The sequence below is a fragment of the Coenobita brevimanus genome, chromosome 61 (assembly GCF_032717465.1).
Source record: "Coenobita brevimanus isolate Jiangsu-jjx chromosome 61, ASM3271746v2, whole genome shotgun sequence".
NCBI classification, from domain to species: Eukaryota; Metazoa; Arthropoda; class Malacostraca; order Decapoda; family Coenobitidae; genus Coenobita; species Coenobita brevimanus.
In genome coordinates, this window is record NC_137014.1 from 35440189 (window position 1) to 35461696 (window position 21508).

At 41.4% G+C, this 21508-nt stretch overlaps 1 protein-coding gene across 1 annotated transcript in view; it reads left to right on the forward strand.

The window, feature by feature from the left end:
• The window catches only part of LOC145403746 (gem-associated protein 5-like), a 410271-nt gene that overhangs the window by 253162 nt on the left and 135601 nt on the right, over positions 1–21508 (forward strand). Inside the window, exons 18-20 of the mRNA XM_080275424.1 lie at positions 4473–4553; positions 19256–19532; positions 20666–20835. Coding sequence (XP_080131550.1) covers positions 4473–4553; positions 19256–19532; positions 20666–20835 — 528 coding nt within the window. The remainder of the gene's footprint in view (positions 1–4472; positions 4554–19255; positions 19533–20665; positions 20836–21508) is intronic.

The following is a 21508-nucleotide window of genomic DNA, read 5'->3' on the forward strand; positions in this document are numbered from 1 at the left end:
TAATCATTACTCCCAGTCCTTTATGTATGCCACAGTTCAACTCTAGAACTGCATTCTTCTGTCTGGACTTCCTACTATCTATGACCTCCAGTCTTAAACACAGTGTGTCCAGGCATCTTGAGGTGAACTTATTTTAAATTTGGCTTTCTGTTATCGTGTTTTTATTTTTTCTTGGAGGGAATGATCATGTGGGCTTGTGACCTTTGATTCCTTCTTCCATACATTAAAAAAAAAAAATTATAAAGATGAAAATAGAAACATGATGAGTCTTCTGTTAACCAAGTTCTTCTCATAATGACCGCCAATCAGCTGCAGGAATGGAAACTCAGATAGGGTTCAGTTGCAAGGTTCAGATGAATTTGCCGTGGTCAAATTGTCTCTTCAGTCAACTACACTTAAGCCATCAACTGAGCTGATAGAGGTTAGGAATTTTTGTGTGGTTAGAACAAATATGGTGTAGAACTCTTTCAGATCTTGTTATTGCTGTATCAGCCTGCCTTTAAGAATTTCTAGTAGTTTTTTTAATGCAATAAGCAAACACTGAAGATTGAAAATTGACAAGAAAACATTGAAAAATCTAAAATGAATTGGCTAAATTCTGAGTGACTGGATGATATTGAGTATGTTTTGAATAATTATGTAGATGGGGAAGGGAGATGCATTCAAATGTGGCAGTTATGCGGAGCTGAAGCTGTTTTACCAGACAGTTGAAGTTCCTGAATGGGACTTAAAGAGCAAGTGATGACTGAGGAGATGCAGTGTGAATTTTGCCATGTAGAGGTGCAATTGATAACATAATTTTAGTAGCCAAGTTACGGAAGGATTTCCAGAAGAAGATAAGAGCTCAGTGTTATTTCTGTTGTCTTTGTATTCATTTGTGTTGTGTGGCTTAAAATGGCTCCAACATGCTCGCTTGCATCAGCCTTCGTCACCTCATGGCAGCTTTCCATGCTGCTTGATCTTTGACAGAGTCTCAGTTTAGTCCCTTACCCCTGAGATCATGCTCTATGACCTTGTTCTGTGTCTTTTTTGATCTGCCTTTTTTTTTTTTTTACCCTACCCCTGACTTTCACACTTCTCAGTTTTTGCACTCAGTTGTCATTCTCCATCCTCTCCACATGCCCAAAACATTTCAATATGCCCCTCATCACAGCACCAGTGCACTTCAATCCTAGCCTTTCTTTCAACTCTTCAATTTGAAACCTAGCCCCCTCAGGCCTTGCATTCATAGACTCACTACACATCCATCTAACCATTGTCATTTCTGTACACATGAGCCAATGAATATCCTCTTCCTTTACTGCCTAGGTCTCACTACCATACGGCATTATATTTGTAACACATGCCACATACAGAGATCCTTTTGCACCGAGAGAGAGCCCTCTCAATGTCTGGAGAGGCAATAGCTCCCAAAACTTCTTCCAACCACGTCTTGTCCTAGCCACAGAGCTAGCTCCAGCCACACTTTCAGCATATAACATGACCCCCCAAGGAACAAAACTCTTCCACACCAGCAAGATCAGTCCTTTCACGCCTGACAATCTTTATATGCTCTCCCCTGCAGCTGCACATACAGAATCAGCATTATCACACAGTCTGTCTGTAATACAGTACCATGACACCTCTTTATGCACTCACTTATCACAGATACTGTACAGGATGGTATTACTTTCCGTACCCTTGTGGCAAACCACACTTGGCCACTCTCCCTCTGCTTTGACAATATTGCCACCATGGAGAAGGAATGTGATAGAATGCCCCATGATGATTTATACACAGTTGCTACTGTGTATTAGAGAAAACTGTTAAATCAGCTTCATAGGTGATAATGTGTAGTGGGTAATTTTCTTCAATTATAGTGATCTTAGTAGCAAAAAAGAATATCATTTGTGTAACTTATAATGAGGACTTATTGTATAGCGGTGCTGGAGAGGAATCCCTTCATATAATGGCATCATTATGAGTGGATGGCTCAGTTACATGCTGATACAAATGTCCCTCATCTACTTCATATCCCCAAAAGGAGAATGGTAGACTGCAGGAGAAGGGCAGCTTAATCCAGAGTTCACCAGGTTCATATTTCAGATGATCCTAGGGCTACTACAACAACAGCTCAAGTCTGGTAACAACCATGCAATAAATGCAACAATTCAGACCATTTAGAAGTGATTATAGAGTAGGCTTCTCTATCATGTAAAAATTCAGAGGAGGAAGTAGATCAGTCTTCTGCCCTTAACCTTTTCAGTGTGGTTACACATTTATTATATTTTTCATGTCTCTATATGATTTTATTTAGTGTAGGATATTCAGTATTTTCAAGTTGGAGAGGCTAGATGTAGTCTTCAGTCACCCTTTACTACCAGGGTGTTCTAAGGTTGAATAAAATCATATGGTAGCAGCAAGAATAAATAGAAATACAGTGCCTGTATTGGTGATCAGGACTATGGTAGCCTAGCTTCAGGGACCCCTACACTCCAAAAAGGGTTATAAGGCCTTGGCTTTTACTGCTTTCTGTCAGTGTCTAATGGTGCTTGAAGACTTTATTTGGGGATTTCAGACCCAGATTGCCTTGAGAGCCGCTGTATTAATTTATTTATACTTTCTCATATTTTAACTTGGCTTAATATTACCATCTCTCCATTTTTCATAGTAAATTGAGACAAAAGAATAATACTCCAGTATGATGTTATTCAAACAGAAGTGCAGTGGAAAAGATGTAGTCATAGTATTGGCTTATTGTAATTCACGTATTTGAAATAAGCTGCCAAAGGAAAAATCTGGGCTGGTTAGAGTGGTTATGGCTATGTACAGTATGTGGGTGTTTGCACCGAGGGGAGGATGAACGGAGATGACTGACGGATTTTCCGTGACTGTTGGCAAGCATCAGGGTTCTGTCTTGAGCCCCTTATTGTTTATCATGGTGCTTGAAGCCCTCTCACATGATTTCAGAAATGAACTCCTGTGGGAGATGTTGTATACTGATGATTTGGTGTTGACTAAAGTGAATGAAAGATTTAGGTAGTGGAGAGATGATATGGGGCACAAGGACTTAAGAGTAAATACAGATAAAACAAAAGTGTTGGTATCTAAGGCTGGTCAAGGTACTGCAAAAAGGGAGGGAGAGTGGCCATGTGCAGTTTGCCACAAGGACATGGGAAGTAATTCTATTGTGTCAGTATTTGTGATCATTGGGTGCATAAGAGATGTAGTGGTATCAGAGGTAGACCGTGAGATTATGCTGATTTCTAGTGTGCGGTGTGTTGGGGAGAGCATGTGGAGATTATCAAGCTTGAAAAGATTGAGTTTGCAGGTGAGTCTGCTGAATGTATGGAAGAGTTTTGTTACTTGGGAAACATGTGCTGGAGGTGGGGCTGGAGCTAACTCTGTGGCTAGAGTGAGGAGTGATTAGAAGTTCAGGGAGCTGTTGCCCCTTCTAACATGGAGAGGGGTCTCCCTCTGTGCTGTGCTAAGAGATCTTTGTATGTGGTATGTGTTAGGAGTGTAATGTTGTATGGTAGTGAGACCTGGGCTTTTGAGGAAGAATATATTCGTGGACTCAAACATACAGAAATGCCAATGATTAGGTGTATGTACAGTGCATCCATGAATGTGAAGCCTGAGGGGACTAGGTTTACAATGGAAGAGTTGAGAGAAAGGATGGAGCTGGAGTGTATTGGTGTTGTGATGAGGAGGGGTAGATTGAGATGGTTTGGGCATTTAGAAGGGATGGAGGATGACAGTTGGGTGCTGAAAGTGAGGAGTGTGACTACTGGGGGTAGGGTTGTGAGTAAACTGAAAAAGACCTGGGAAGAGATTATAGATAGTGACCTCAGGATAAGGAGGCGAATAGGGAGGCTGCCAGAAATCGTGCAGCATGGAGTTTGACCATTAGGTGACAAAGGCTGATGCATGCAAGCTTGCTGGCACCTTTTTTAAATGAAATAAAGCTAAACAGTATTAAAGTGAATAAACTATGGCTGTTGTTGTTGCTCTGCCCTGGTCTGATTGCCCAAACAGACCCATTAACTACAAGCAAGCAGCAGCCTTCCTGTAGTAGACATCGCCCCACAAAAGTCAGAACGGGATTCTTCTACATGCCGAGCTGCAGGGAAAATAGAAGAGCCATAGCCCCCAGTAGGATGAGCTGTGTATAGGAGATATGTATGCATTGTAGCCTCAGGCCAAACTTTGACTCCCGTACTTGGCCACCAGAAAGTGTTGTGCAAGGCCAGCTATCAGACCTTGGTCCCACATCACTCCCATGTAGTACCTTCCAGGGACAGTTGTAATCACCCATATACTACCTTTTTGGCAGAATAATGAGAGCTACACCATGCCCAAGGGTGACTTGGGACAATGCAGGGCGGAGATGTCAATCTTCACTGAGCCAGATAAATGCTTTGGCCACATGAACAGTAGTACAGCTGATTAGTATTATTGGTCTAACCATTGTATCCATTATATTTTTGCAGCAGTTTTGAAGAACTACAAGAAGGAACAAGGAGGAGAAGCCACTTCTGAAGACTCTGGAATATCCCTGGAGCCTGCAAACAGTAAGCATTTTGCCTTCACCTCCGTACAGTAGATCCATGCTCTATTGAACCTTGATATTACAGATTTTGGATTTATCAAATGCCTCAGAGCCCACCAAACTTTCATTGACATAACTGAACAATGGTTGATAAGTGAGGTGCATCACATGGCACTTTTGAATGCCTCTGAACCCACCAAACTGTTTTTTAGCTATATTGAGCAATGGTTAATAAACGGGACTCATTACTGCCCTTCCGAACTGCTCCCCACAACTCACTGCCAAGTTGGCAGCAGATGACAAGTTGGGTTATTTGGGAGCAATATCTGGTAGGCTTTGGCTGGAACAGAGTTTGTGGACACACTGTATTACATGTGATTGGTCTTGGTCTTGCCACTCTTTCAGTGCATTCAAACAGCCACCCTAGCATCTCTTGTCTCTCAACCTTGCCAGGTGTTTTTCCACTGTGATTGTGAATAATGGCTTGTAGTAAGGAATCTTCCAATATCTCCTTCTTTGAGAAAGCAAAGAGGAGGAATCTTTCAATACCAGACATAACATCAGAGCCACCAGAAGTCATCTTTACTGACAGAAACAGTGAATGACAGTTCACATAGTGTACAGCCTACAAGATGAATGGCAGTGTAAGCAGGGTACAGTCATCTATACAGATACAGTTTACAATAAGTGTGTTTCATACTCTTTTTACTCTAATCTTGCCTGAAATTGCTTTCTCTCCATTGTGATTGTTGAGTTGTAATAACAGATTGTAATACAGTACTATACTAATCACGAGAACTGATACGACAAGGATGTGAAATAAGCTGCAAAAGGGCAACATTATGGGCCAAGTTAGAGTAAAATTGGTATAGTTTCCATTTTTTAGTACTAGAATAACTGGTTGCTCAATGAGGAGTGTGACTGGAATAGGGAAGGTTTGGAGGCAGTGGATCCAGTGTTTGGCCCTTGGCATTTGATTGATGCAGCTACTGTGAGCAGGGCAGTAGGCAGGATGCAGTTGGGGAAGGCAGCAGGTATATCAGGGTTGACTGCTGAAATGCATAGAGCTGCAGGAGATATGGGAGTGGGCTTAGTTACTACAGTAATTTGATAAATATGATTTTATATGAGTGTGTTGTCCCTGATGATTGGCTGAAGAGTGTAATTGTAAATGTGTACAAGGGGAAGGGTGATGCCCTGGAAAGAGGTACAGTAATTATCCATCCATTGTCTAATCCTATATTGTCCCATGATGAGTGTTGGAGCCCGGGGCTAGGCAAGTTGGTCATGACATTTAAGATGAGAGTGAAAAGAGATCATTACAGAAACATATAAGTTTTGAACCAGATAATGAAGGTAATGGAGAGAGTCCTAGAAGGTATGATTAGGAAAATAGTGAATATTGATGTGATGCAGTTCAGGTTTATGCCAGGCAAAGGGACCACTGATGCCGTATTCATTGTGCATCAGCCTCGGGAAAAATGTATGGGAAAGAAATGGAAGCTGTACTTTGTTTTTGTGAGTTGGAGAAGGCCTTTGACAGAGTTCATAAGAATTGGTGAAGTATGCAGTGAGGAAGCATGGGATCAAGGAGTGGCTGGTTAGAGTGGGTATGGCAGTGTTTATGGGTGCTCACACCTAGGTTAGAGTGAATGGAGATTTGAGTGATGAGGTTTCCATGAGTGTTGGTGTGAATTAGGGACCAGTCTGGAGCCAGTTATTGTTTGTCATGGTGCTTTAAGCTCACTCATGTGACTTCGGCAATGGACCTCCATGGGAGATGTTGAGTACTGATGACTTGGTATTGATTGCAGAGAATGAAAGGGAGGTGGAGGAAAGATTTAGGAAGTGGAGAGATGGTATGGAGCACAAAAGTTTGAGAGTAAGTGTAGATAAAAGTGATGATATCTTGGACTGGTGGCAGTACTGTCAAACAGGGAGGGTGGCCTTATGTGCTTTGCTCAAGAGTGTGGGAAGTAACTGCATCTTGTGCAATATTTGTGATAAGTGGTTGTAAAAGAGATGTAGTGGTATTAGAGGTTGACTACAAGATAATACTGATTTCATGTGTGTGGTGTCTTAGGGAGAGCATGTAGAGATTGTCAGACATGAAAGGATTGATCTTACTGGTGAGTCTGTTGAGTGTGTGGAAGAGTTTTATTATTTGGGGCCCATGTTATGTGCTGGAGGTGGCTAGGATGAGGAATGGTTGGAGGAATTTCAGAGAGCTGTTGCCTCTCCTGACAGTGAGAAGGCTCTCCCTACATGCTGAGATCTTTTTAAGTGGCATGTGTGAGAAGCATAATGTTGTAGGGTAGTGAGACCTGGGCAGTATAGGAAAAGGATATTCATAGGCTCAAATGTACAGAAATGACAGTGAATAGGTGGATGTGCAGTGCATCCCAGAGTGTGAGGCCTGTGGTGGGCTAGGTTTACAGTGAAAGAGTTGAAGGGTAGGATGGGACTGGAGTGTATTGGTGTTGTGATGAGAAGAGGTAGAGTGAGATGGTTTGGGTTATATGGAGAGGATGGCAGTTAGGTGAGGAAAGTGAGAAGTGCGACTGTCAGGGGTAGGGTTGCGAGAGGCAGACTGAAAAAGGCCTTGGATGAGATCCTAGAGTGTGACCTCAGTGACAAGAGACTGAATAGGGAGGCTGCCGGAGATTGAACAGTGTGGAGAACCGCCATTAGGTGGCCAGGGCCAATGCATGCCAGCATGTTGGAGCCTTTATAAATGAAACAAAACAAAATGAATATGATATTGTATTCACTTACGGGTGTTTTCAAACATGTGCTAAGCCAACTCCGTTCCTTCTTTACCCCTGCACAATTGTTGACTCTATACACGGGCTTTATCCACCCCTGTGTGGAGTACAACTCTCACGTGTGAGGAGGCTCCCCACATACAGCTCTTCTCAGTAGGGTGGAGTCAAAGGCTTTTCGTCTCATTAACTCTTCTCATCTTACTGGCTCCCTTCAACCTCTGTCTCTTTGCTGCACTGTTGCATCTTTATCTCTTTTCTATTCAATGGTCACTGCTTCTCTGAACTGTCTGTTTGCATTCCTCTACCTCTACGATGGGCGCGTAGCACCTGTCTAGCAGCAAACTCTCATCCCTTTTCTGTCCAACTCTCTAATGCAAGAGTTAACCGTTACTCCCAGTCCTTCATTTATGCAACAGGTCAGCTCTGGAACTATCTCCCTCTGTCTGTATATCCTGCTGCCTATGATCTCCAGTCTTTCAAACGCAGTGTGTCCAGACATCTTGAAATGATTGGATCTTGAATTTGGCTCTCTCTTGTATTTTGTTTTTCTCTTGGAAGGAACAGTTATTGCAGGCTCGTGACCTTTGGTTCCTTCTTCCTAGCTTTATAAAAAAAAAAAAAAAAAAAAAAAAAACGCTTGAATTATTACCTGGGGAGGGTACCCATGGATCTGTTGACCTTTTGGCTATATTGAACCTGGCTTCCCACCAGTTAGTTCGTTATATTTAGGGTCTACTGTACATGGATGTTATGGGCAACATTATACAGTATGTTATTTTGTGGTTTATAAGTTATAGTAAGAATAGTTTGGTACATCATCATGATTGGTTTTTGATCTCTCAAGATGTTAATCAGAGGAGAATGAAAACCCAAGGTATAGTGCTGTATTGCAGATATTTGCATTTTATCCGATACCAAACCGATACTGATACTTACTGTCGATATCAGGATATCGGATATAGATGGAAGATACATTAAAACGACTTTTGTTGAAGATTTTGTTGTTTTGCCTGATTCTGTGTGAAAGAATACTGTTACCTTGACACTGTTTGCAGCATAATAAAGTCTTTTTGAAAACCATTAAAGGTTCAGAATAATAAATGGGTTACTGGGAAAGGAGAAAAGGAAAAGAAAGAAAAGAACTGAAGGCCAGATGCAGCAAGTTGAGTGAGGTATACTGTGTGGTGTGCAAGTGTTGTGGCCTTGTGGATTTATGTACATAAATGTACTTACATACACCCATTAGTTATTGTATTCATTGTTTAGTCATAATATTTAAGTCAGTCTTCTCACTGTAGTCTGTAAAATATAAGTATTTTACTACATATGAGAAAAAAGGCAGTAGATGGGGATAATAAGGGGACGGTAACTGCGACTAGGAGATGAACGACATATGGCAATTTCATGTGTAAGCTACTAGTTAGTGTTCATGTGTGTAAATGATGTGCAGATTTGAGTGTAACTTCATAATGAATATTTAGTGTGGCAGAAGGCAATGCGACCATAAGATGTTGCTCACTTCAACCAGAGAACCTTCAGTGCTAAGCTTTTCGAAGTAAATAAGGTATCCTGTACTGTACTTGACTGCAGACTGTCTCAAAATCAAGAAAAGGATGAATTTTTGTGTGTAATGTGAGCCAGTATAGTACACTATACTACACATGTATGTATTTGACATACATTGGACGTAGTCATTCATACTTTATTTAATGGAAAGTGGTATTAACCCCTAAAGTCCACAATTATTTCAGGTGGGGTACCCAGCCGCAATTCGGTGTCTTTTGGCGACTTTCACCAAGGGCTAATTGATTGTGTTCTGGCTAAAGAGGAAGAATTTACATGCCTGACAACACAATCCGCACTCCTGTAGGCCTAATGGTTACCACACAGTCGTTCGTCAAAGTTCAAGAATGTTTAGTTACCCCTCGAAAACAATCTAAAACATGAAAATTTTGATAATTGCCTATTTTTCTTATTGACACAGGTCATTTGAGAATGTTTTGTCACACCAACTATGAAAACAGGTGTATGTAGGTGTGGGGAGATTACTAGGCTGTGGGGAGATAAGGTAGGCTGTGGTAAGTAGGCCTATGGATACGGGGGTTGGAAATAACCAACTTTTCGCATGAAAAGAAAGCACTTCAGTGTGTTCTGTAACATCTACCATGAAAACAGGTGTGTATGTAGGTGTGGGGAGACAAAACAGGTGTGGGGAGTAGACTGCAAGGCCTCACAATCTTTCAAAAACTCAGACATATATAAATGTTTATAACCATCAAGGACATCACAATTAAGTTGAATAATGCTGTAGAGGCATGCATATGAAAGGGGGAAAAAAATATAACAATAATTTTACTTACGTTCTGTCTGGCAGGTGTATGTACGATGCGAGAAATGAACAGAGTGAGGTGTACTTATATGAAAATTAGGGAAGAAGTAAAAATGATACCTAACAGGTATGTACATCACGCCAGAATACAAGGTGAGGCAGGTCAGATGTGGCGAAACCCCCTTCCCCCCAAAATAAAAACAAACAAACAAACAAAAAAAAAGGATTACAAAGACACAACAAAAAATGGAAAGAAACAAATGTCCATACTTAAATGGAAGTATTTTCCTTCATATAACACGAAGTAATCCCTCCACTATCCGACGTAATAGAGCCAAAGGCATGTCTGAAAAGTGGTCCTGTCCAGATAGTGGGCACCAGCCTCCTGGACTGGTACTTATAGACCCTAACCCAGCCTAACTTTGAAAGCCACCTAAATAACTCCCTACCGGACATGCATAGCACCTATTTAAACCTATTTAAGACCCTATTCACACCAATATTGGACATAAAGCATGAAATAAATGAAAAGGAACCAAAGAATGAGGAATTAGAAATGACTGTACCTCAGCCAGAGTACTTACATCATGTTTGTGGCTTCCTTTCTAAGGTTTTGGCAGTGGTGAAAATGCGCTTGAAGCACGTACAGTAATCCAGTGTTGTGCTGCACTTAATTCTTTACACTGTGAATTATAATTGTTTATGCCCCCGCCATCTGCCCCTCTCCCGGTGACGACTCGAGGTGCCTGGAACCACTGTCTGACTCTCTTCTTCTTCATTTCTGCAACATTCGCGGCCTTTCATCTAACTTTCGCTCTGTTGAGCACCACCTCTCCTCCTCTAAACCTCACCTTCTTTTTCTAACGGAGACTCAGCTGTCTGAGGCAACTGACAGCAAACCCTTTTCTGTATCCTCCTACTTTCTCTATACTCATTTCAAAGCCAAAGGTGGCTGTTGTGTATACATACGCAACGACTTATCTTGCTCTCGTGTTCCTGAACTTGATTCTTCTGAATTCTCCACTCTCTGGCTTCGGCTTTCCTGTCATTCTCTGACTAAATATATCTGTGCTGTTTACTTATCCCCTAATTCTACTGACTATCAAAAATTCTTCGACTATCTTACTTCTACGATGGAACACATTCTGTCCATTTCTCCTTTCTCTGAAATCTCCATTCTTGGAGATTTCAATGTTCACCACCACCTTTGGCTCTCCTCTCCTTTCACGGATCCACCTGGTGAACAAGCCTACATCTTTTCTATCCTTAATGACCTAGAGCAGCTTGTACAGCACCCTACCCGTATCCCTGACCGCCTTGGAGAGAGCTCCAACATACTTGACCTCTTCCTCACAACTAATCCTTCTGCTTACTCTGTTAATCTTTTCTCTCCGTTGGGCTCCTGCGATCACAACCTTATTACCTTAACCTGTCCTATCGCTCCAGTACGGCCTGCGGACCCTCCAGGGAAACGTCGTCTCTGGCATTTTGGAGCTGCGGACTGGGAGGCCCTCAGGCAGTACTTCTTTGATTTTCCCTGGAATGATTATTGCTTCCATGGCCGTGAGCCATCTGAGTGTGCCTTGCGCATTACGGAGGTTATTCTCTCGGGCATGGAAGCATACATTCCTTTCTCATATCCTTTGACTAACGCAAGAAAGTCTTGGTTTAATCACGCTTGTTCTAATGCTGTCCGCAACAAGGAGAAGGCCTACAAAAGGTACCGGAGCCAACCCACCCCTGAATCACATAATCTTTACGTTTCTGCCCGGAATCGTGCTAAGTCTGTTCTTCGCTCTACTAAAAATAATTTCATCCATACTAAATGCTCTCAACTCTCCAACTCGAATTCTTCCCGCTCCTTCTGGCACCTTGCCAGAAATCTTTCTAACAACTTTACCTCATCATCCTTCCCTCCTCTTTTCTACTCTGATGGTTCTGTAGCTATTTCTTCTACTGATAAAGCAGATCTCTTCGCACAGACTTTCTCCTCCAATTCCACCTTGGACGATTCCGGTGCTGTTCCTCCATCACTTCCCCCCTCTGACTTCCTCATGGCTGACATTAAAATTTCTTCAGTTGATGTATTTTCTGCCATTACTGGCCTCAGTACTAACAAGGCATATGGGCCTGATGGGGTCCCTCCTGTTGTTCTCAAGAACTGTGCTTCTGTGCTTACACCCTGCCTAGGCAAACTATTTCGCCTTTGTCTGTCAACTTGTACCTTTCCTTCTTGCTGGAAGTTTGCTCTCATTCAGCCAGTCCCAAAGAAGGGTGACCACTCCCAACCCTCCAACTATCGTCCAATTGCTTTAACGTCCTGTATTTCAAAAGTTTTCGAGTCAATTCTTAATAAAAAAATTTTAAGGCATCTTTCCTATCACAACCTTCTTTCCGATGGTCAGTATGGGTTCCGTCAGGGACGCTCCACTGGCGATCTTCTCACCTACCTTTCAGACTCCTGGTCATCCTCCTTTCGGGACTTTGGCGAAAGCTTTGCCATTGCACTTGACATCTCAAAGGCTTTCAATCGAGTCTGGCACAAATCTTTAATTTCCAAACTGCCCTCCTACGGTTTCTATCCTTCTATCTGTACCTTCATCGCTAGCTTCCTTTCTGGTCGTTCTATAGCTGCTGTCGTAGACGGCCATCGTTCTTCTCCTAGATCTATCAACAGTGGTGTTCCTCAGGGCTCTGTCCTATCACCAACTCTCTTCCTTTTATTCATCAATGATCTTCTAAGCTGTACATCTAACCCTATCCACTCATACGCTGATGACTCCACCCTTCACCTTTCCATTCGGTTCTCGCAACGCCCATCTCAACAGTTACTTCAAGAAACAAGGGATGAGGCTATGGCACACCTAATGTCTGACTTGGCTCATATCTCTGACTGGGGTAAAAATAATATGGTTGTCTTTAATGCTTCTAAGACTCAGTTCTTACACCTATCAACCCGACAAAATCTTCCACAGGTATACCCACTAATGTTTAATAATATTCAGATTAATCCTGCATCATCCTTGAACATGCTTGGGGTTTCATTTACTCGGGACTTATCTTGGAAAGATCATATTACATCTCTTGTAAAATCTGCTTCCAAGAGATTGGGTGTGCTAAGCCGACTCCGCTCTTTCTTTACCCCTGCACAATTGTTGACTCTATACAGGGGTTTTATCCGCCCCTGTGTGGAGTACAACTCTCATGTGTGGGGAGGCTCCCCACATACAGCTCTTCTCAATAGGGTGAAGTCAAAGGCTTTTCGTCTCATTAACTCTCCTCCTCTTACTGACTCCCTTCAACCTCTGTCTCTTCGCCGCACTGTTGCATCTTTATCTCTTTTCTATCGCTACTTTAATGGTCACTGCTCCTCTGAACTGTCTGCTTGCATTCCTCCACCTCTACGACGGGCGCGTAGCACCCGTCTGGGAGCAAACTCTCATCCCTTTTCTGTCCAACTCTCTAATGCAAGAGTTAACCGTTACTCCCAGTCTTTCATTCATGCAACAGGTCAGCTCTGGAACTGTCTCCCTCTGTCTGTATTTCCTCCTGCCTATGATCTCCAGTCTTTCAAACGCAGTGTGTCCAGGCATCTCAAAATGATCAGATCTTGAATTTGGCTTTCTATTGTATTTTGTTTTTCTCTTGGAGGGAACTGTTACTGCGGGCTCATGGCCTTTGGTTCCTTCTTCCTCGCATTTAAAAAAAAAAAAAAAAAAAAAAAAACACTGCAGTTCTGACCGCCAGATAAACTGCCAATTTGCACTCCATAGTTGATACTTTGCACTCTAAGTTCAAATTTCTTAACACTGCACAACACTGTAAATTCCCATGTGCTCTAGAGGCGAGGTATTGCAGTATATTCACTGTTTATTCACAAAAAACGAACACGCGTGGCATCCAGTGTCTATTCACAATCGAAGTTACAGAGTAACTGTATTGTAACTGGAGATTTCAATACAAATATAAATTGGAATACTCTAGATCTAACAAGCCAGGAAAGCAGTTGGGACCAAAAGCTCCTGGACCTTGTGCAGGAGTTTTTCCTAAAACAACATGTAAAAGAAAGCACCAGAAAAAGAGGATTTGACATATCATCAGTACTAGGTCTTGTATTTAATAGGCAAGAAATGATGTTGACAATATAATGTATCACCTTCCATTCGGCACAAGTGATCATGCAGTATTAAATTACAACTTCAGCATTGCATATGACATAGTTAATAGTAATGAAACTTACAAAAAGAGCCCAAACTATAAAGAGGGCAACTATCATAACTTAAAGAAATACTTCTTAAAAATAGATTGGGAATAAGAGCTTAGAGGACAAGATTTAGATGTTATATTGAAAATTCTGTGAACTTAATGAAATAGGAGTCCAGAAGTACATCCCACAGTACATCCCACAGTACATCCCACAGCGAAAGCTTTGCCATTGCACTTGACATCTCAAAGGCTTTCGATCGAGTCTGGCATAAATCTTTAATTTCCAAACTGCCCTCCTACGGTTTCTATCCTTCTATCTGTGCCTTCATCGCTAGCTTTCTTTCTGGTCGTTCTATAGCCGCTGTCGTAGACGGCCATCGTTCTTCTCCTAGATCTATCAACAGTGGTGTTCCTCAGGGCTCTGTCCTATCACCAACTCTCTTCCTTTTATTCATCAATGATCTTCTAAGCTGTACATCTAACCCTATCCACTCATACGCTGATGACTCCACCCTTCACCTTTCCATTCGGTTCCCGCAACGCCCATCTCAACAGTTACTTCAAGAAACAAGGAATGAGGCTATGGCACACCTAATGTCTGACTTGGCTCATATCTCTGACTGGGGTAAAAATAATATGGTTGTCTTTAATGCATCTAAGACTCAGTTCTTACACCTATCAACCTGACAAAATCTTCCACAGGTATACCCACTAATGTTTAATAATATTCAGATTAATCTTGCATCATCCTTGAACATGCTTGGGGTTTCATTTACTCAGGACTTATCTTGGAAAGATCATATTACATCTCTTGTAAAATCTGCTTCCAAGAGATTGGGTGTGCTAAGCCGACTCCGCTCTTTCTTTACCCCTGCACAATTGTTGACTCTATACAGGGGTTTTATCCGCCCCTGTGTGGAGTACAACTCTCATGTGTGGGGAGGCTCCCCATATACAGCTCTTCTCAATAGGGTGGAGTCAAAGGCTTTTCGTCTCATTAACTCTCCTCCTCTTACTGACTCCCTTCAACCTCTGTCTCTTCGCCGCACTGTTGCATCTGTATCTCTTTTCTATCGCTACTTTAATGGTCACTGCTCCTCTGAACTGTCTGCTTGCATTCCTCCACCTCTACGACGGGCGCGTAGCACCCGTCTGGCAGCAAACTCTCATCCCTTTTCTGTCCAACTCTCTAATGCAAGAGTTAACCGTTACTCCCAGTCTTTCATTTATGCAACAGGTCAGCTCTGGAACTGTCTCCCTCTGTCTGTATTTCCTCCTGCCTATGATCTCCAATCTTTCAAACGCAGTGTGTCCAGGCATCTCAAAATGATCGGATCTTGAATTTGGCTCTCTATTGTATTTTGTTTTTCTCTTGGAGGGAACTGTTACTGCGGGCTCATGGCCTTTGGTTCCTTCTTTCTCGCATTTAAAAAAAAAAAAAATAAAAAAAAAAAAAAAATAAAGAAATGGTTTAATACAGAATGTGAAAAATCAGAAGAAAAAAGAGATTTGTTTTGGAACAGATACGGAAGACACAATAATTAAAGGGCATGTAACAATTATAAAGAGGCAAGAAACGATTATACAAGAATAATGAGGGAAGCCCAAAAACAGTGTGAGGAGGACATCATAAAAAACAGTAATGATCAACCAAAGCTATTTTACAGCTACATCAGAAGCAAAACCAAGGTAAAAGACAAAATACAATCCATTACAGATGAGGGGATCATCTCCACAGAAGAGAAGGATATTTGTGAAGCACTAAATAAGAATTTCCAATCAGTTTTTACAGAAGAAAATAATTTTGAGAGGGATTATGTGGAACATGCATGTCCACACATACTACCAGATATACAAATAGGAAAAGAAATACAGGAGGAGTTAAGTAAATTAGATAAAGGAAAAGCGAATGGTCCTGATGAAATTTCATGTTGGGTGTTACATGAACGTGCAAAGGAGTTAAGTAAACCATTATCTTTAATTTTCAAGGAATCCTTGGGACAAGGTAAACTACCTGATATTTGGAAGAAAGCAAACATTGTTCCCTTATTCAAGAAGGGGAATAGACAAAATCCACTCAACTACCGACCAGTATCACTAACCAGTGTTGTACGCAAGGGATTAGAAAAGCTGATAAGAAAAGTTTGGGTGAATCATCTAGAAGAACACAATATAATAACAGAAAGACAGTTTGGTTTCATAAAGGGAAATCATGTGTTACTAATCTATTGAGCTACTATGACAGAGTAACAGAAACATTATAGAACAGAGAAGGATGGGTGGACAGTATCTCTTATGATTTCAAGAAAGCATTTGACAAAGTACCGCACCAAAGACTTTTATGGAAACTGTACCATCAAGGAGGAATCTGAGGCAAACTGTATTGTTGTATGCAAGATTTTCTCAAAAAAAGAGAAATGAGAACAGTACTAAGGGGAAATTACTCATCATGGAGGGAAGTGACTAGCGGAGTTCCACAGGGCTCAGGGCTGGCACCAGTTATGCTTTTATTATAAATAAATGATATAGACAGTAATACTGGAAATGAAAGCTACCTAAATATGTTTGCTGATGATGCAAAGACACAAAAGAGAATTACTAACACAGACTCTTGTAAAGAGCTACAAGAAGAATTAAATAAACTTCTTGAATGGAGTAATACATGGCAAATGGAATTCAATGTGGACAAGTGTCATGTAATCAAGTTTGGTAAAAATGGAAAAAGACCTGATTGGGATTATAAGTTAGGAAGTAAAAACCTACACACATCAGAAAAGGAGAAGGACCTAGGTGTGATTATCAATAACAGATTATCTGCGGCTGACCACATCAGTGAGAAGGTATGGAACATGTATACACTTCTTTCAAATATGAGAATAGCATTCACATACATAAATGCAGACATGCTAAGAAAGATAATAACATCATTCATTAGACCAACCCTGGAATATGCATCAGTAGTCTGGAGTCCGCATCTCAAAAAACACATAGATAAAATTGAAAAAGTACAAAGGGCTGCTACAAGATGAGTACCAAGCTTAAGGGAGCTAAGTTATGAAGAGAGACTAGAAAAACTGAATCTAGCTGCACTACAAGAGAGAAGGTAAAGAGGAGACATGATTATGCTATATGAATGCATATCAGGGAAGAATAAAGAGACATAAATGATTACATAACCTATGGGGCTGCATCAGCAAGAGGACACCGCAAAAAACTGCAAAAAAAATGAGGCGATAAAGACATAAGGAAATATAGTTTCCCAGATAGGGCATTTGATCAGTGGAATGCACTACCGAATGAAATAGTGTGTGCCAAAACAATTCATAACTTTAAGGATATGTACAATAAAAATGGTTTAATACATGGGACAGTACGAACTTGACTCATTCTTGTAAAGATACAGTTAGGTAAGAACACACACACACATGGTTTAATTGTTTGTTCTCTGGAATAGAGGAAAGTGCCTTGGGAATGGAAGAGGGCCAATGTGGTACCAATTTATAGAGGAGGAAACAAGGAAGAACCCCTGAATTATAGACTAATGTCCTGACCAGCATGGTCGCAAAATTGTATGAGAGAATCCTGAAAGACAGATGGATAAAATATCTGGAGGAGGTGAACATTTTGGCTGAAAGTCAGTTTGGATTCAGAAGGGGAAGGTCATGTGTTTCCAACTTGTTGAGCTTTTACTCAAGAGCGATAGACATCTTGTGTGAGAGAGACGGTTGGGTGGATTGTGTGTATTTAGATTTGGAGATAGCCTTTGACAAGGTACCCCACGAGCGACTAATGTGGAAATTAGAACACATTGGAGGACTTAAGGGAAACCTCCTGGAGTGGATGAGAGACTTTTTGAGAGACAGACAAATGAGGATAATAATAAAGGACAGGATGTCTGGATGGCGGAAAGTAACAAGTGGAATCCCACAGGGCTCGGTGTTAGCACCAGTAATGTTCCTGATTTATAAAACGACATGGTAGATGGAATGAACAGTTATGTAAGTCTGTTTGCTGATGATGCAAAGATCTTGAGGAAAGTAGAAATTGAGGAAGACCATAAAATGCTGCAGGAGGACCTAGATAGGATTCGTGGTTTGAGCTGGATATGGGAAATGAAATTCAATGCAAAAAAATTTAAAATACTGGAAATGGGTAAAAGTACCAAGAGGCCATCACTGAAATATTTGATGGGTAATGAACCAATCACAAAAGCGAGAAAAGAGAAGGATTTTGGAGTGCTGGTCCAGGATAGTTTGTCACCTGAAAAACACATAGATAGATAGAGATAGATAGAAAAACACATTAACAAGACAGAGAGACATACAAACTTGTGACTAACATAAGAGTGGCATTTCATTGCATGGATGAGGAGATGATGAACTGATAGTGGCCATGATCCACCCCAGATTGGAATATGCAGTAGTAGTGTGATTCCCACGCAAAAAGAAAGATATAAACAAGATCGAGAAAATGCAAAGAAAAGCAACCAAGATGGTCCCTAGCCTGGCAGATCTGTCTTATGGAGAGAGGCTGGAAAAGCTGGATCTGCCTTCCTTAGAGGAAAGATGAGAGAGGGGCAACATGATCACAGTGTTTAGGACAATGATGGGAGTAGATAAAATTGACAGAAAAGATCTATTTGTATGGGATAGGAGAGTAAGAAGAGGACACAGAATGAAACTGAAGGAGCCTAGTTGCTTGAAGGATATCAAGAAATATAGTTTTCCATATAGATGCATAGACCTGTGGAATAGACAGGACAAAGAGATCATCCACTCTAAAAACAAACGAGTTCAAAGCAATATTTGACTTACTGAGAAGCAGAGATGGAACCCCACAAGCATAGCTCATTTCCTGTATATCACAACTAGGTAAATACACACACACACACACACACACACACGCACACACACACACACACACACACACACACACACACACACACACACACACACACACACACACACAGTGGACAGAGATGGAAACAATGCACATCCACCCTCCTGTGATCAATGCCCCATGAATACAGAAGGCTTTTGGCAGGCAGGGCATGAGAGTGGATATAGGTGAGTAACCAGATACAGTACAGTCAAACGTCAGTTGGAGAATTTCAAAAACCAGAAAATTCCTAAAAATAATTCAAAACCTTATCCTTATCCTAGAGGGATGAGTCTTGCTATCTTTTTGATGGTGGGAATAGAAATGCTGAGCAGGTACTCTAATACAAAGAGGGAAGGTATCCAGCCCAATCCCCTGTCTTATTTTTAGCATGCCTTTGGAATACATGAATGAAGTATGGCAATTGAAGTGCATTATAAGAGTTCCAAATACAGCTTATTGTCTACAGACTCATTCACTCTTTCATTCATTCATTCATAATTTTTCTGTTGCATGATCATCCTTATCCTCTCCCACACTCCACAGAGAAGAGTGGTACAAACAACACTGATGCAGGGGGTGCTGTTAATGTAACTGGGGGCACAGGGGTTGGCAACTCAGCTGATGTTGGTGTTAAGAAAGTGGCACAAAAGTCATTCTTTCCCAAGCTGCATAAAGTGACCTCACGCAAGAAGAGTTTTCACCATTTGCTCCTTCTTAGCATGCTGGCTGCACAAAGTAGTGATGGGGGCCAGGGAGAGAACAGCCAGGAGACTGTCACAGCACTAGAAGATGACCTTGAGGAAGGAACTGAAGTTGAAGGGTAAGTGAGGCATACTGTTCTTTCTTCACATTAAATATCAGTAGTTCAAGTACAGATTAGCTCATGTAAGCCCTTGTTACTTCAAGATTATACAGCATATTCATTTAATTTGTGGAACTGATGGATTTTACTAGACTAAGTTTGGATTAAGTTATTACAGGTCATAGATTGTATATTTTCCATTTCCCATTTCCCAAATGGAAAATGTGAGTGTGTTTAAGTACTTGGATAGTGTGATGAGTAAGGATGGAAGTTTAGGGGTGAAGTGCTTGAAAGGGTACAACAAGGAAGAAAGGTTCCTGGTTCCTTGAAAGCAGTGATTAAAAAACAGGGAAGTGAGCATGGAAGTGAAAAAGTTACTACATGACAGTATTGTGATACCAACTCTTGACGTATGGAAGTGAAGCTTGGACCATGTTGGAGGGACAGAAGTCAGATTGAGAGCACTGGAAATGAGTTATTTGAGAGGAGCATGTGGAGTCATATAGAGAGACAGACTGACAAATGAGGAAGTGAAGAAGCTTTGTGGTGTGGATGTGGATGTGATAGGAAACATTAGGAGAAACACACTGAGGTGGTTTTGGCCATGTGGAGAGGATGGAGAGCCATTGACTGATGAGGAGAGTGTATGTGAGTGAGGTGGAAAGGGGGGGAGAGGGAGGGGGAGGCCAAGGATGAGATGGAGGGATGGAGTGGAGGGGTACATGAGAGAGGGGGAGGTGAGCTGGGAGTAAGGCAATGAAATGCCAGGGGACAGGGCGACATGGAGGCGATTTGTTTAAGGCCACTCCTTACAGGATTAAGGCATCTGGCAATAGATAGATAGATAGCCTGTGTTTAATTTTTATGCTGCTCCCCACCTTCATGTTCATTTCACTGACAGAAGTTTTGAGTATGGCCCCACTTTACACCTGTAACCTCATTGAAATGTGGATTGTTATGGTTCATTTTCACTTGCTTTCCATAGCTTCACTTTTTGGTCTTCCTGTTCATCCCATCCACTTATGTTTCTGTTTTACGTTTACTCTGCTTTCTTTAGCTTCATTGTCTTCCTGGTATTCTCATATGCTTTTGTTGACCTTCGTTCTGCGTTCACATGCTACAATGTCAGTTCTTGCTCCATTCTGTTGCAGAGCCTGTGAAGAGAGTGGTGAGAGCATCCTTCAGACCATTTCAGAGACCTTAGAGAAGTATCAGTGTCTGCTAGAAAAGGATGGAGAAATGGCTGACCCAACAGAGTTTAGATATGCCCTCAGCATGTATGGAAGTTTGGAGCAGGTGGATTCAGTAGTGGCAGCTGAGAGTAAGTAGCTAGTCAGCTAAGTAATTTACTTAGTATTTTTGTTTTTGTCATGAATGGGTAGTGGAAGATAAAGGGGTAGAAGTGGTTGGACTGAATCCAAAAAGAGGAGTTTAAGGAAGGGAAAGAATAATGGTGGAATATAACTCAAGGATAAAAATTATACTTATCCAAAATTTATGATCCTTGGTAAACAGCACTGGAAACTGTAATTATTATTTAGTGCAGTGTTTCTTAAACCTGTACAGCTTTCCTACATTATATATATATATATATATATATATATATATATATATATATCATCATCATCATCATCATCATCATCATCATCTGGACCTCCTTTCCCACCCAAAGGCAGGGTGAGGAGTAGCAGTGTCCAGACAGCCCAAATTTGCCCAATCCAATGGGCCACGCTTCCATTCACTCATCATTCAAGTCCCCTGGAATCCTGGCACTATTGGATATTCCAGAAACATTCACCACATTCTGTAGCTTCACATAAATGTATCCAATTAAGTCAATCTGGATGCTGCCATGTTAAAAAGGGGTGCCAAAATCCATGATCATGCACTTCTCCTCACAACATTCATCCAGCCAGCTCGATCTCTTGTCAGTTCCCTAGCCTCACCGACTTCTAAACCTCTCTTCCTCACACACTCATCCACCATATCTGTCC